This window comes from Capricornis sumatraensis, chromosome 7, assembly GCF_032405125.1.
Source record: "Capricornis sumatraensis isolate serow.1 chromosome 7, serow.2, whole genome shotgun sequence".
Taxonomy (NCBI): Eukaryota; Metazoa; Chordata; class Mammalia; order Artiodactyla; family Bovidae; genus Capricornis; species Capricornis sumatraensis.
The window spans coordinates 82,558,754-82,575,253 of NC_091075.1; the positions used below are offsets into that span (position 1 = coordinate 82,558,754).

Below are 16,500 nucleotides of genomic sequence, written 5' to 3' on the forward strand. Positions count from 1 at the left end.
AATGGACTGTTTTGACCTCCTTGTAGTCCAAGGGACTCTCAGGAGTCTGCTCCAACATTCATAGTTCAGTTCAGTTCAGTCGCTCAGTCGTGTCCGACTCTTTGCGACCCCATGAATCGCAGCACGCCAGGCCTCCCTGTCCATCAAAGTAGAGATGAGGCCTATTTGTCTTTCTCTGTTTAAAGCATAGAATTTTTCACTTGCTAATATCTTCATAATCTTTACATTGACATAAAAATCACAATTATTGAAAATACATACACACAAGAATTTTAGAATTTGAGAATGTATTTGCATGTATAAGATGAAAGTATTCACCTATTTGGAAATACAGCAGCATATCTGGAGTAGAGTATTACTGCAAATAAGTGTGATTTCATGCTGTTATGCTGAACAAATGTTAAAATATGCTGTTATATTGTTTTGAGATATTTTAATAAGGTGCACTTGGGAATAGTAAAGCTTTTGAATAGAGGATTTTGTTATTTCTTAAATAGTTGGTCACATATCTTAATAAGAAACACCTACAAAATGCATTTAGACCTACCTTTACCAAGAATATTTTGTCAAATATCTAAATATCTAAGAGCTTTAATAATGATATTTTGATATATGTATGTCTACCTATCTATCTACTTAGATACATTTATGTCCAATAACTGGAAAGACTCTAGAAATTAACCAGTGAAAAAGACCCAATTTAAATATGAATAACATTTTCCTTTAAGCTTTTAACTAATATGTATTTAATTTTTAAAATATAGTTCATCTCTTTGTCAAAGTATATTTGCATATTTACATGCACAATCTTACACTCACTACATGTATTTGAGAAGACATAGAAATTTAAAAACATGAAAATAAAGGAAAATATCTTTCCACTCTTAATGCAGAGGTTAAAAGCGTCTGCTTGCAATGTGGGAGACCTGGGTTTGATCCCTGGGTCAGGAAGACCCCCTGGAGAAGGAAATGGCAACCCACTCCAGTATTCTTGCCTGGAGAATCCCATGGATGGAGGATCTTGGTGGGCTATAGTCCATGGGTCGCAAAGAGTTGGACATGACTGAGCGACTTCACTTTCACTTTATCTTTCCACTCTTAATCTCAACATTCTAATGCATACTTTCCTCATCATCACATATTGTCCATTTGAAATATATCTATTTCTATATTCACATATAAACATGATCTATATGTAAATATATATATATATATATATCAGCATAGTATATTCAAATGTTTAATGAATAATGTCTAGAAAATATTTTGAATGTTGTATTTCCAAAATGATATACAATGTATATTATGAATTACCAAGATGCATGGCTAATTACAAATATTTAACTTTTAATATAGGTAAAATTGAACTACTGACATAATAGTTTCAAGACATCTAAAATTTCTCGATAACATATTGAATATAAAGAAAAAATCACTCTCAAAATAATATGTAAAATTCAAGTTTTTGAAATATTGCAATATTCACTTTATAGAATTCAAATATTTTAAATTTTCTTAAGCCAATAGTATTATGAAAGATTTAATGAAGTAAGAACATCTCATTCAAGTATCAGTCCCTTGCAAACATACTGGATGCTATTTTCAATTAGCTGTATCTATAATTTCAATTTTTCATTTTCCTCAAGTTTATTACTCTAAATTCAGCAAAATTTTGTTCTTATATATTTTTACTCAAGCAAAAATACTATTGTTTGTGAATTTATGGAACATAATAGACAATTATCTTTTGTCAAATTTCGTTTAGTGAGTTATTATATTGCTTTTCTGTACGTGAGATAAGATCACTTATTTTTCTTACAGTATGAATGGAATCATTGCTGATTTCCTATGCATATAAGAATTGAATTTCTTCAGATAAATCTTATGTTTCTTTTGTGCCCACAGAGACATCTGGATACTCATCAGAAGTGTAAAAATCCCAACTAGAAGAAAAAAAAATATATTGTTTCTTTTTTATTTTTATTATGGACATAACAAGTTATGCTTGAAAAATAATAGTTCTTAAAATATTTCCCAAGTGTCATATAGTTCTCTATCAATTTTTCCTTATTTATATTACCTAGCATCATATACATCCTATCAATACTGCATGGTTGAATAAGCATAAAAATATAGAAATTGACATAATTCTACATTTTTTACACCCCAATGCCACATATTTCCAAAGAAGAAATTCTTAAAATACATTTGAATTTTTCAATAATAGTTTTTCATATGTATATAAAACACTTCTTCTACACACATATATACATATAAGACAAGTCACATAAATTCTAATCCACATTTTTGTACAGTGTAACAAGAATGAATGAAATTGAAATAATATATATCCCTTCTAATAAAATGAGTTTATTACAATAACTTCTTTGTGTGTTAAAATGACCAGCATTCAAGGTGACACATTCATGCCCCTAGCCTTCCCTTCACAGATGGATGTGAACACTTGAAGACACAGTATGTACAAGTCTGTGTGCATACATGAGAGAGTTAAAAGTGAAGTGTGTTATTACCACTTCTTTTTAACAAAAACTTGTCTCTTAATAAATATGTTGGGACTACATTTTCTAGTTTGGATTAACCACAGTTCGGTCTCCATGGTGGCTCAGTCAGTAAAGAATCAGCCTACAATGTGGGAGACCTGGGTTGGGATGATCCCTTTGCAGGAGGAAATGACAACCCACTCCAGTATTCTTGCCTGGAGAATCTTATGGACAGAGGAGCCTGGCAGGCTACAGTCCATAGGGTTGCAAAAGAGTCACACACAGTAACTGACTAGGCACAAGCACGCAATCACAATTATTCAGACATGCATAGTAAACAATGTTTTAATATAATTTTATACTGATAAAAAATCCAAAATAAAAATAAAGGCAAAAAAATCCCATTGCAAACATGCCTAGTTTCAGTACTACAGCAATTTATTCTCAGAAACCACTTCTCCTAAAGGTGTATCTACTTCAATCATTATAAAACCTAGGTCTTACCTGGCAATGTTTGAGTCATGATTGTGAAACTAATCCATGATCCAATCTGTTAGATTAAAACATAAATTGACAAATATTAATAGTCAATCTAGAAACTTATTCACTTGTGAACAATTAAATAGGCATTGATTAGGTATTTTAAAAGCTTAAAACAGTGGAAATTTTTAAGTAAGAATATATTTCCCAAAGTTATCATTTCATTGTTAAGCATGATAGTGATTTAAAAACTCATAAAACAGTATCATTTTCCCAAGAAAATGAAAGATATTATTCCAATTTTTTTATAAAATCCAGAGACTTCTTAAGACATTTAAGGTGCTGTTTATAAAATTATCTTTAAATATAGATAGATATATCCCCAAATACTATTTATTCTGCAGGAAAAATTGTAAGTGAAATATTCTAATTTTCTATGCCTATAACTTCAATTGAAATCTGTATCATAGTCTATATTTCTGTCTATGCCTGTATCTACAGACTAAACATAAATATATATCAGGCATGATCTATAATACATGTAAGTACATAAACATATGTAGTTAATATATTATCAAATAAAGTTCAGTTATACACATGCATATATAACATACCTCATAGGTGTAATTAGGACATGAAACCAGGAAAAACATCCATGTAAAGGGGTTATAATTTGGACTTGGAAAACAGGCATTATTTCCTTTTAAAAAGTAGAGTACAATGTCAGTAATGTTTCATATTTCAAATACAGTCATTTATTTATTATATACTTATAAATTCCCTACAACAACTATATATCATATGAAATCTTCATATATTTATAGAAACCTGTTTTACAAATTATTCAAAGGAGACACAGTTTCAAATGTCATAAACTTTTGACTCAAAAAAATCCTTATCATTTTCTGACCATGTCTACAGCTATGTTGCAGTAAAATTACAGGATGTCACCACAATAATCAAGTCCTTAAGTTTTAAAATTAAAGAATATATAGACATTATTTTGTTTATCATAATAGTTCAGCAGTATTGCCTACTGAGATTCACATTATATTTTAATACTGCTAATGTGTTATAACAATTGCTTGCCTTTTCTTATTTTCCTTTAGTGTCAAGGAATATACTTTTGGTTGAGATTATTAAATACCTCAAAACTCTCTTTCTGTTAAATTAGCAATGGTCCAGAGGGAATTTCATAAGTGTGTCATTTGTATCAGAAAAGTATGAAAATATCTCATAAGAGGATTACAGTGTATATCAGAATAGTTAATATTCAGAAAGTGAAGTTGCTCAGTCATGTCTGACTCTTTGGGACCCCATGGATAGTAGCCTGCACCGGGCTCCTCCATCCATGGGATTTTCTAGGCAAGAGTACTGGAGCGGGTTGCCATTTCCTTCTCCAAAGAATCTTCCCAACCCAGGGATCGAACCCAGGACTCCTGCATTGTAGACAGATGCTTTACCATCTGAGCCACCAAGGAAGTCTCATATTCAGAAGTACCACACAAATTATTTCTTCTTAGTAATCAGGATTGTTATTTACAACTCTCATTATACTTAGCATATTGTCCTTTATTTCAGTTACTTTTTCACTTTGAAATTTTTCAAGAAATATTTTGTGTAATAAATTCATAATGATATCGATTTGAACTTTGACCTGTGACATTTGTAAAAGTAAATGTGAATTATAAAATTACTGTGTATTCATAGCAAGACTTAATTGGATAACAGATCAACTAATCTCTTCTATTTAGATTCTAAAGTCTTATTGAAATGTCAATATGCTGTTTTCAAAACTGTAAGGATTGTTGAACTATCAAAGTGAAAATATATTAGGCAATGTGCAAATTTCATGCACTGCTTATTTCAAGATAAGGATATATATATATATATATATATATATATATATATATATATATATATGCCATTTAGTAGAGCAGATTCTCTTGGTGACATGTATGCAAACACCTTTGTGTAACATTCATGTATTTATCAAGTGAAGGATGATTAAGGAATCTATCCATGTTAACTGACTTTCAGAAGCAGAATGTGAACACAAGGTAATTTGGGTTAAAGCCAGTTTATGCCTGTTCAATCCCTGGAGGTAGTGGAATGAACAGTGTCCACAAATACACATTTCTTCCAGATGTGGCTTGTAGATTAGATAAACAAGGTGTCTTATGATACAAAGAAATATATGTATCTAGGTATTTTCTTCAGTGTGTTAGCTGCTATTATTATAGTAATATGTAAGTTTAGATATTCAGTTCAGTTCAGTTCAGTCGCTCAGTCATGTCCGACTCTTTGCAACCTCATGAATTGCAGCACGCCAGGCCTCCCTGTCTATCACCAACACCTGGAGTTCACTCAGACTCACATCCATCGAGTCTGTGATGCCATCCAGCCATTTCATCCTCTGCCAACCCCTTCTTCTTCTGCCCCTAATCCCTCCCAGCATCAAAGTCTTTTCCAATGAGTCAACTCTTCACAGGAGGTGGCCAAAGTACTGGAGTTTCAGCATTAGCATCATTCTTTCCGAAGAAATCCCAGGGCTGATCTCCTTCAGAATGGACTGGTTGGATCTCCTTGCAGTCCAAGGGACTCTCAAGGGTCTCCTCCAACACCACAGTTCAAAAGCATCAATTCTTCGGCGCTCAGCCTTCTTCACAGTCCAACTCTCACATCCATGCATGACTGCTGGAAAAACCATAGCCTTGACTAGACGGGTGTTAGTCAGCAAAATAATGTCTCTGCTTTTGAATATGCTATCTAGTTTGGTCATAACTTTTCTTCCAAGGAGTAAACATCTTTTAATTGCAGGGCTGCAATTACCATCTGCAGTGATTTTGGAGCCCCCATAAATAAAGTCTGACACTGTTTCCACTGTTTCACTTTCATCAAGAGGCTTTTTAGTTCTTCTTCACTTTCTGCCATAAGGGTGGTGTCATCTGCATATCTGAGGTTATTGATATTTCTCCCATCAATCTTGATTCCAGCTTGTGTTTCTTCCAGTCCAGCATTTCTCATGATGTACTCTGCATATAAGTACCATCCTAAAGATCAGTCCTGGGTGTTCATTGGAGGGACTGACGTTGAAGCTGAAACTCCAATACTTTGGCCACCTGATGCGAACAGCTGACTCATTTGAAAAGACCCTGATGCTGGGAAAGATTGAGGGAAGGAGGAGAAGGGTACAACAGAGGATGAGATCGTTGGATGGCATCACCGACAGAATGGACATGGGTTTGGGTGGACTCCGGGAGTTGGTGATGGACAGAGAGGCCTGGCATGCTGTGGTTCATGGGGTTGCAAAGAGTCGGACACGAATGAGTGACTGAACTGAACTGAACTGAATCTAATACTTAACATTCCTATGAAATATTTCTCAGTGTATAGTTTCTATTTATAATTAATCTTTTATTATATTAAAAGTCTGAATATATTTTTACATTACAATGCTGCAGCTACCCAGATTATTCTCTAGGTATAAAGGATTTATTCCACAGCTTTGGGATTTACTGCTGGCAGAAAGCCTTTAACTTTCAGCATCCCCCGTGAAGATAACCTGGCTGAAGGGAACAAACTCATGCAAGGTCACACTCACTGTTTGGTTTACCCTTATCCATTATTGGATCAATGTGGCAAATTGATGACTTAATTCAGAACAACATTGTTTGTTCAGCCCAGCTTTAGAAGGCCCCTAGATTCATCTGATACTCTTACTGAAACTGTGTTACTCTCAATTTCCTACCCAGACATGATTTCTTTCTTTCCATCTATCAAATCACCCTAATACAACTCCTGAATGCAAATCTCTGTTTCCAGTGTCTGTATCACAGAAAACTGAACCCATGGTATTTGCCACAAGGAATGGCCCCCAAAGCAGATACTGGAATGGCATTTAAGAGTTGAATGACCTACTGACCAGCCTGTGGTCAGTGCCCCACTGTTGATGGCAGGGGCCAAACAAAGGACCACTGTTACAAGGTAGCCTTGCAAACATAAAGCCTTTTATTCTGGTTTGCTGGTATTTTATGCTGTTGGAAAGGATTGCTTTATTTGGTCCAATAGAATTTAGTGGTGACACTATCAGTGTTCTTGGTGAAGATAGCTAAAACTGAAATGGATAAAAGCCATTAAAAGCAAACTGTAAAAACTGGAAGACCTCCTTGGTAGTATAATGGATTGGCCAAAAAGTTTATTTAGATTTTCCATAAGATGTTATGGAAAACAGAAATTAACTTTTTGGCCAACCCAATATGAAGAAGCTCTAATCTGCAATGAGAGAAATGAAGAGTAACTGAAGACCAGCCCCGGAACTTAATTGCAAGAGTAATCAAGCACCAAAGAACACACAACTCTAATCCAAACCAGGTTTGGTAAGCTAAGTTGTCATTCATAGAATATTAGGCTGTACAGATTTTCATGAACTGCCTGAGCTTGTAGAAGTAGGCTGCTCTTCCCTGTTCAAAATTAGTGCACTCCCTTAGGGGAAATAGTGATGCAATCTATAATCCATCTGACTACAAATCAGAAAAATTAACATACTCCCTTCCTTAAAATTAATACAGAGACTGTTAAATTGCAATAAAATCCCTATCTTCCTCATACCCTCTCTTAACCTGTATGCCATAGCTAGTGTAACAGTACCAAATGACTTACCACAGGTTATTGTGACCAAATAAGAGAAGAGGAATGTTATTCCCCAAGGGAGTTGCAGAACCCAGCCAGCGTGAACTAGCACATTATAGGAGAATTTAGCTGTAATTGGATTCTGTTGATGCTGGATAACAGAGAAAGTGAAGTTGCTCAGTCGTGTCCAACTCTTTGAGACCCTATGGACTGTAGCCTACCAGACTCCTCCATCCATGGGGTTTCCAGACAAGAATACTGGAGTGGATTGCCATTTCCTTCTCCAAGAGACAAAGATGGAACCTGGGTCTCCCACATTGTAGGAGGCAAGATATAAAAATGGATAAGGGGTTTCTGTTATTGGAACACTCTTATGGGATATAGGAATTCAGTTCAGTCACTCAGTTGTGTCCGTCTCTGCAATCCCATGGACTGCAGCACGCCAGTCTTCCCTGTCCATCACCAACCAGCTCCTAGAGCTTACTCATGTACATTGAGTTGGTGATGCCATGCAACCATCTCATCCTCTGTCTTCCCCTTCTCCCACCATCAACCTTTCCCAGCATCAGGGGCGTTTCAAATGAGTCAATTCTTCACATCAGGTGTCCAAAGCATTGGAGTTTCAGCTTCTGCATCAGTCCTACCAATGAATATTCAGGATTGATTTCCTTTAGGATGGACTGGTTGGATCTCCTTCCTGTCCAGGCCACTCTCAAGAGTCTTCTCCAACACCACAGTTCAAAAGCATCTATTCTTCAGCGCTCATTTTTCTTTATAGTCCTACTCTCACATCCATACATGACTACTGGAAAAAACATAGATTTGACTAGACTAACCTTTGTTGGTGAAGTAATAGCTCTGCTTGTTAATATGCTGTCTAGTTGGTCATAGCTTTTCTTCCAAGGAGTTAATCTTCTGCTAAGCTAGTACAAACACATTAACATACACCTGAAAGCATGAACAAAGCAACAGTCCTCAGTAAATGAGGGGAAAAAAGGTGTTGTGATTTCACTGGCAAACAGAAAAAGGTGTTAAATTGCTTAGAAAAGTGGAGGTCTTTGGGTAGATAGTCTAAATAAGGCCAAAAGGGAAGTTCCCTTTCCATGGAAGGAAAAAAAAAAAAATGTTCCCCATTTTTAATATTCCCATAGAATTCCCTATGTTTCATTGGAAAACCTAGAGGACACACCATTTTCCAAAGCTCTAAGAAAAGTGTTAGTGCAAGGGCATCATCATTACTAAGATCAAGGTCGGCTCTCGGACATCCCAGACTGAATATAAGTGGTGTCATCTTAGAATGGGATGATTTGTAGTAACTTGGATTAAAGGATTCTTCCCCCTATCCCAAATCAAATTCATTCCTATTTGTGGCACTTCTTATAAGCCAAAATTAATGGGAAGTTCAGAAGTTACTTGATCCACAGAAAGCATGGCTGGTTATAAGAACACAGTGTTCTGAAAGGTTAGAATTGATGGATACCCCAAAATGATTTTCTAAATTTAGACAAAATAAATTTGAGATGAATAATCCAGAGACACGGGGAAGCTAGTTCAATACAAAATTCCCTTTCTTTCCCAGGTTTTAGACTTAAGCAAGTTGTAAGATACTAAACTCATTGATGAAATAACAGTTTGGGACCCCAAGAAGAAAGACTCCAACATGGAAATAACTGTAGATATATATAAGCATTCTCATAATCATTCATTAAAATAACTTCACTAAATGATATACTGGCATCTGTTCATGGAACTGTGTACTAGTGAGAATAGACTATGTCTACATTTTAAAGACTGCTACAATCTCAACATTCAGAAAACTAAGATCATGGCATTTGGTCCCATCACTTCATGGCAAATAGATGGGGAAACAGTGGAATCAGTGGCTGGCTTTATGTTTTTGGGCTCCAAAATCACTGCAGATGGTGATTGCAGCCATGAAATTAAAAGATGCTTACTCCTTGAAAGAAAACTTATGACCAACCTAGATAACACATTCAAAAGCAGAGACGTTACTTTGTCCACAAAGGTCTGTCTAGTCAAGGCTATGTTTTTTCCAGTAGGCATGTATGGATGGGAGAGTTGGACTATAAAGAAAGCTGAGTGCCAAAGAATTGGTGCTTTTGAACTGTGGTGTTGGAGAAGACTCTTGAGAATCCCTTTGACTGCAAGGAGATACTACCAGTCCACACTAAAGGAGATGAGTCCTGGCTGTTCATTGGAAGGACTTATGTTGAATCTGAAACTCCAATACTTTGGCCACCAGATGCAAAGAGCTGACTCATTTGGAAAGTCCCTGATGTTGGGAAAGATTAAGGGCAGGAGGAGAAGGGGATGCCAGAGGATGAGATGGTTGGATGGCATCACCAACTCAGTAGACATGAGTTTGCATAAACTCCAGGAGTTGGTGATAGACAGGGAGGTCTGTAGTCCTGTAGTTTATAGGGTTGCAAAGAATTGGACACGACTGAGTGACTGAACTGACAACCTGATGGCTCATTGATTATATAATCTGCCTGCCATTGTAGAGGATATGGGTTTCATCTCTGGATTGGAAGGATCATCTAGAGAAGGAAATGGTTACCACTCCAGTTTTCTTCCCAGGGGAATCCCATAGACAGAGGGGTCTGTTGGGCTACAGTACATAGATTGCAAAGAATCAGACATGACTTATTGACTAAACAGCAACAATAATCATAGTCTACTTCATAGGGCTCATTTCCCAGGCACTAAATGAATAATTGGAATATACATAGTTTGTAGTTTGTATATCCACAGTGTACATTGATTTCTTGAACTTTAGGGCAAGAGCTATGGCCATGGGGAAAACCAAGTGGAAGTGTCTGCAATTGTACTCAGTCTTTGATAAATATAAACAATCTGCTTCCCAATGGGTGATTAGTGCTACACTGAAGATCCAAAACATGCTTGTATGATATTATTCATTATATCATTGTTTAAGTCACTTCACAAGCTCTGCAGAAGCCAGATGTATTTTGGAGGGTGACAGTGGAGTACTGCAGACTTATCACATATTATCCAACATTTCAAATGATGCCCACATGCTCAGTAGCTAAGTCATATTACTGCCAGGTCTTTTTTTTTTTTTTTTTTTCCTGCTTGGTTCTTGTGTCCTTGAAGCAAAGAATTAGACTGACAGACTAGTTACAGCTCGAGCAGGCAGGATTTACTAAGCAGGTAGTAGTCTCTGGAAGTTCTTGCCTCATCGTAGCAAAGAATTGTAAGGCACACTAGTTAGAGCTCAAACAGGCAAGATTTGTTAAGAAGGAGGCATGCTACACAATCTCAAGACAGGAGAGTGGACCAACTCCTGGAGGAATATTTTCAACTCCTTTCAGCTTCCCTTTTTATACTTTTTGTCTCTTCCCCGGTGGTTCCTAGGGCTTGACTGGCTATTCCTCAAGCAAATTAGGGTTTGTACTGGTGACCAGTCAGGGAAGGGAAGGTAAATAGAGTGTTCAAGGTCAACCCAGGAAGGAAGCCTGTTTGGGTGTGTTTTCATGCCTGAGGTTCTTACTGTGGCTGTGGTTTTTCTCGGGCCTTTTCTCTTTCTTTCTTTGTCTATTTCATGTTGTTGTTGTTGTTGTTGTTGTTTCTTTCTTTTTTACTTTCAAGGGCTTTTTAAACTGCTCCTTCTTCTGAGTGCCATTTTGAACTCTTTTCTTTCTACTCTAACTACCTAATACTATTAGGTAGATTAACCCAGCCTTGGGTCTATGGATATAGACTATGAATTAAAAAAAAAAAAAAATGTGTTTTTCCATCTCTATTACAAAGGGAGGTCAGAATAGTTTACTTTCCTTTAAAATGAGCAATAGCACAGAATTTCAGTTTTTGTTTTTTCTGGAATTATTATTTCCACCCTTTACCATAAAATAGTCCAAGAAGGCTCAGGCTGGGCATCTCACTGAAAGTTACTGTATCAATAACATTATACTATTCATACTGAGTGAGTAAGTGGCTAATATGTTGGTGGCCTTTTTAAGACATTTGTGGTCCACAGAAAGCATGGGGGTTGCTAATAAACACTACAAAGATTTAGGGGCCAAATGATTGTGGGGCATCCTCTCCAAAACAGAGAAAATATAGTGCAGTGTGTACCTCCTATCATTAAGAAGGAAGCAAACTATCTTACAGGCCTTTTCCAGTTTGGCAGGTAGCATATTACACACCAAGGAAATCTTGGAACTAACTGTAGACGATGGAGAACAAAAGCTATGAAAATTTAGTAGGGTTCAAGGCAGAAAATTGCAGCAGTTTCAAGTTTTAGTGTAAGCACTCCTGCCCTTGGACTTATAATCAGATAGATTATACATATTAAACTTATCAGTAATGGAAAAAGTTAAGGTGTGGGACTTATGTATAACCTGCTGTTATATAATGATGTAAAAAGATGATATTTTGCCTCTAGCATTTGGACATCTCATGATATTCTCTCAATCCAAGAACAAGGGCCATAACCATGTCCTGATAAGCTCCCTTCAGGTGAGTGTACACATCACACCATATATAATCCTTGAAGTGTTAATTGTGCCAGTTGATGCTGCAGGGAATCTAGAAGTTTGTGAAGAAGAAAACTGGTGCAAATCAGTTGTTAGATGAAGGCCATGTGCAGCAGTGAAGGCTGTGTAATTTCCTACTAATGTCTCTCTTTTAAATTTCTACTGGTAGCAGAAAGCTTTTGAGTAGTATACCCTCTGAAAGGTTGGCCTTGATAAAAGAAAGCTGCCTTATCCAAGATAATTTCCTCATTTTCAGGGAGCCCCAAATCCAATTTAAATTTTTTCTAGTCATTCCAGCTTAGGCTAATTCAGAACGATTGCTCCAGTTTCAAATAACCCAACAAAAATCGCAGAGACCATCCTTGAGAGAGCTTCACAGCTCAGTTTCCTACTTGGCATAAATTTATCTCTCTCTCTCTCTTTTTTTTCAGTACTTAGTAATATGACTTTAAAAGCTTGTTCTATGTGAAATTGTTGTTTCCTGGTGAAAACATTTTGTAGATCTTGCTTAAACAGTCAGTAAAAGATAGTCCCCATCCATTATTCATGTCTACAGCATATCTAAGATATAGAGATATTAGTATAATTTCCAATGAATACATAAGTGGGGAAATAAAACTCTGGAAGCAACAGAGACTCAATTAGAGCTGACACAAGAACTGAGAGTTGGATAAAAATTTTATGTAAGGAAAAAATGCAGTGTGTGTGTGTGTGTAAATGTCTGTATTTCATGATCAGAAGAGGTTTTACTCTCAGAAGAGGTCTAAGACTTGATATTACTGGAACACTAAATATAGAGAAAAAACACACAATGACTTGACAGTAATGAGTCCAGAATTTCTCATCTTAGAAGACACTGCTTCCAATAAATGAGATAATGCTTGAAGGCTTAGAGGGGAAAGAAAGTAGGAAACACTTCCAGAAATTAAGAAATTTAGAAAACAAAAGAGTATATAGAGAATCAAAAGACACAATGAAACATCCCATGTCCTCCAGAGCACACTTTATCCTTTAGAGACTTCACTTCATCACCACATCTGTGAAAACATTTGTTATTTCTGTTCAAGGACAATCCATACACTTAAAATGAACATAATTTGATCAATATTCACATAAAGCTTTTATGTGAATAAAATATAAAGCAATAATTTTTCCCAAGTGATAAAATGAATCCTCTCCAAAATAAAAGAAAAAAAAATTAACATACAGAAGCATTTGCAAATAACAGAGAATGTAACTGTGATGAAATCCTAGAACTCAAAAAAAAAAAAAAGATATGTATACAACAGGAAGGAAAAAGAGTTGATTGTTTTCAAGAATTAAATTGTAGAAAATTTTAAAAAAGTAATATGGGTGGAACATATTTCAGTTTGTGTAAGGGTGGAATGATCAATAGAATAGGGGATATTTAGTATATAAACAAAAACAGTAAAAAAAAAAAAGCAAAGAAAAGAAATGAACAAAAAGCTAAATATTGAAAGCAATAGAAATATAAAATAGAAGCAAATGTAACATGTTCACCCCACTATCTTCTCACCATCCACAGTGTAACAAATAAAATTTAAATTATAATGCAAGAATTATAATAAAAGAAAACTTTCTAGAACTTAAACAAGACCTGAGTCAACCAACTAAAAGATTACATCATGTCTCTGGGAAAACTGGGTTTCCTGGAGGCTCAGACGGTGCCGAATCTTCCTCCAGTGTGAGGGAACCAGGTTTTATCCCTGGGATGGGAAGATTCCTTTGGAGAAGGAAATAAATGGCTACCTGCTCCACTATTCTTTCCTGGAGAATTCAATGGACAAAGGAACCTTGTGGACCACACTCCATGGGATCATAAAGAGTCAGACATGATCTAGAATTATCAGCTCTAAAACATATTATATGAAATTCGGTACACAATTAATAGACTTTAGTGATAATGAAAAGTGTTCTGAGTCTCAAGGCAAAAGACCAAGCCAATTAACCAAGGAGAGATTGCACTGGCTTCTGACTTGGCAAGAGCAACATACAAAGCAAGTTAAAGAGTGGAGTAAACACACACACACACACACACACACACACGTCTTTCTTACATAAACATGTTCAGAGTTTGAGAATGTGATGATTTAAAATTTTCAGATAATGACAGCATATTCCAGGTGAAGAAACTTGAGCAAGTCACCTTGTTAGAGGCTCAGAGAAAGGAATAAACTTTTTGATAGTCGTAGGCTTGTCAATGTTGATATTTTTATAAAATTGCATTGTGATCTGTTTTTATGCTTAAAAAAAAAATCAGACCATCACAAGTTTTTTATCTGGACTTCACATAATTCAAAAGAGAAACCAGTAGATCTATGTATTTGGGTCAAATGAAAATAGTATTTAACCTCTTTGTTAAATGTAGGCTTTACTTCAACACAAATGCAGAAAACAGAACACAATAGTATTTGCAATATTATGTTAATTTTTTTTCTGCAAGAGAAAGTACACATCCTGGGCCGTAAATCTAGACTTGATAAATTCAAAAAAAAAAAAAAAAAAAGGAAATCATTTCAAGCATCTTTTCTGACCACAATGCAGTAAGATTAGATGTCAATTACAGAAGAAAACGTCCAAAGAGCAGTTGCTGCACGGGCACAGGAAGGCCTAGAGGAGCAATTCCATGTTCAAGGTCAGGAGGGGTGGCTGTGAGGAAATGCCTCTCATCCAAGGTAAGGAGCAGCGGTTGCACTTTCCTGGAGCAGCCATGAAGAGATACCCCACGTCCAAGGTAAGTGAAACCCAGTAAGATGGTAGGTGTTGCAAGAGGGCATCAGAGGGCAGACACACTGAAACTAAACACAGAAAACTAGTCAATCTAATCACACTAGGACCACAGCCTTGTCTAACTCAATGAAACTAAGCCATGCCCTATAGGGCCACCAAAGTTGGGCAGGTCATGGTGGAGAGGTCTGACAGAATGTGGTCCACTGGAGAACGGAATGGCATAACACTTCAGCATTCTTGCCTTGAGAACCCCATGAACAGTATGAAAAAGAAAATGATAGGACACTGAAAGAGGAACTTCCCAGGTCAGTAGGTGCCCAGTATGCTACTGGAGATCAGTGGAGAAATAACTCCATTAAGAATGAAAGGATGGAGCCAAAGCAAAAACAATACCCAGTTGTGGATGTGACTGGTGATGGAAGGAAGGTCCAATGCTGTAAAGAGCAATATTGCATAGGAACCTGGGCTGTTAGGTCCATGAATCAAGGCAAATTGGAAGTGGTCAAACAGGAGATGGCAAAAGTTAATGTCAACATTCTAAGAATCAGCAAACTAAAATGGACTGGAATGGGTGAATTTAACTCAGATGACCATTATATCTACTACTGCGGGCAGGAATCCCTCAGAAGAAATGGAATAGCCATTATGGTCAACAGAAGAATCAGAAATGCAGTACTTGGATGCAGTCTCAAAAATGACAGAATGATCTCTGTCCATTTCCAAGGTAAACCATTCAATATCATAGTGATCCAAGTCTAGGCCCCAACCAGTAACACTGAAAAAGCTGAAGTTGAATGGTTCTATGAAGACCTACAAGAACTTTAAGAACTAACACCCAAAAAAGATGTCCTCTTCATCATAGGGGACTGGAATGCAAAAGTAGGAAGTCAAGAAAAACCTGGGGTAATAGGCAAATTTGACCTTGGAATGCAGAATGAAGCAGGGTAAAGACTAATAGAGTTTTGCCAAGAAAATGCACTGGTCATAGCAAACACCCTCTTCCAACAACACAAGAGAAGACTCTACACATGGACATCATCAGATTGTCAACACGAAATAAAATCGATTACATTCTGTACAGCCAAAGATGGAGAAGCTCTATACGGTCAACAAAAACAAGACCAGGAACTGATTGTGGCTCAGATCATGAATACTTTACTGCAAAATCCAGACTTAAATTGAAGAAAGTAGGGAAAACTACTAGACCATTCAGGGTTGACTTAAATCAAATCCCTTATGATTATACAGTGGAAATGAGTAATAGATTTAAGGGATTAGATCTGATAGAGAGAGTGCCTGATGAACTATGGAATGAGGTTCAAGACATTGTACAGGAGACAGGGATCAAGATCATCCCTATGGAAAAGAAATGCAAAAAAGCAAAATGGCTGCCTGGAGAGGGCTTACAAATAGCTGTGAAAAGAAGAAAAGTGAAAAGCAAAGGAGAAAAGGAAAGATATAAGCATCCGAATGTAGAGTTCCAAAAAATAGCAAGGAGAGATAAGAAAGCCTTCTTAGGCGATCAATGCAAAGAAATAGAGGAAAACAACAGAATGGGAAAGACTAGAGATCGCTTCAAGAAAATTAGAGATACCAAGGGAACATTTCATGCAAAG

General features: G+C 36.4%; 1 protein-coding gene across 1 annotated transcript in view; it reads right to left on the reverse strand.

Moving 5' to 3' along the window:
- Nucleotides 1-1,815: 1,815 nt before the first annotated feature.
- Nucleotides 1,816-16,500, reverse strand: part of TECRL (trans-2,3-enoyl-CoA reductase like) — a 140,047-nt gene continuing 125,362 nt past the window's right edge. The window contains exons 10-12 of the mRNA XM_068975621.1: nucleotides 3,596-3,681; nucleotides 3,006-3,051; nucleotides 1,816-1,943 (exon numbers count right to left, since the gene is read on the reverse strand). Of these exons, the coding sequence (XP_068831722.1) occupies nucleotides 1,816-1,943; nucleotides 3,006-3,051; nucleotides 3,596-3,681 (260 nt within the window). The remainder of the gene's footprint in view (nucleotides 1,944-3,005; nucleotides 3,052-3,595; nucleotides 3,682-16,500) is intronic.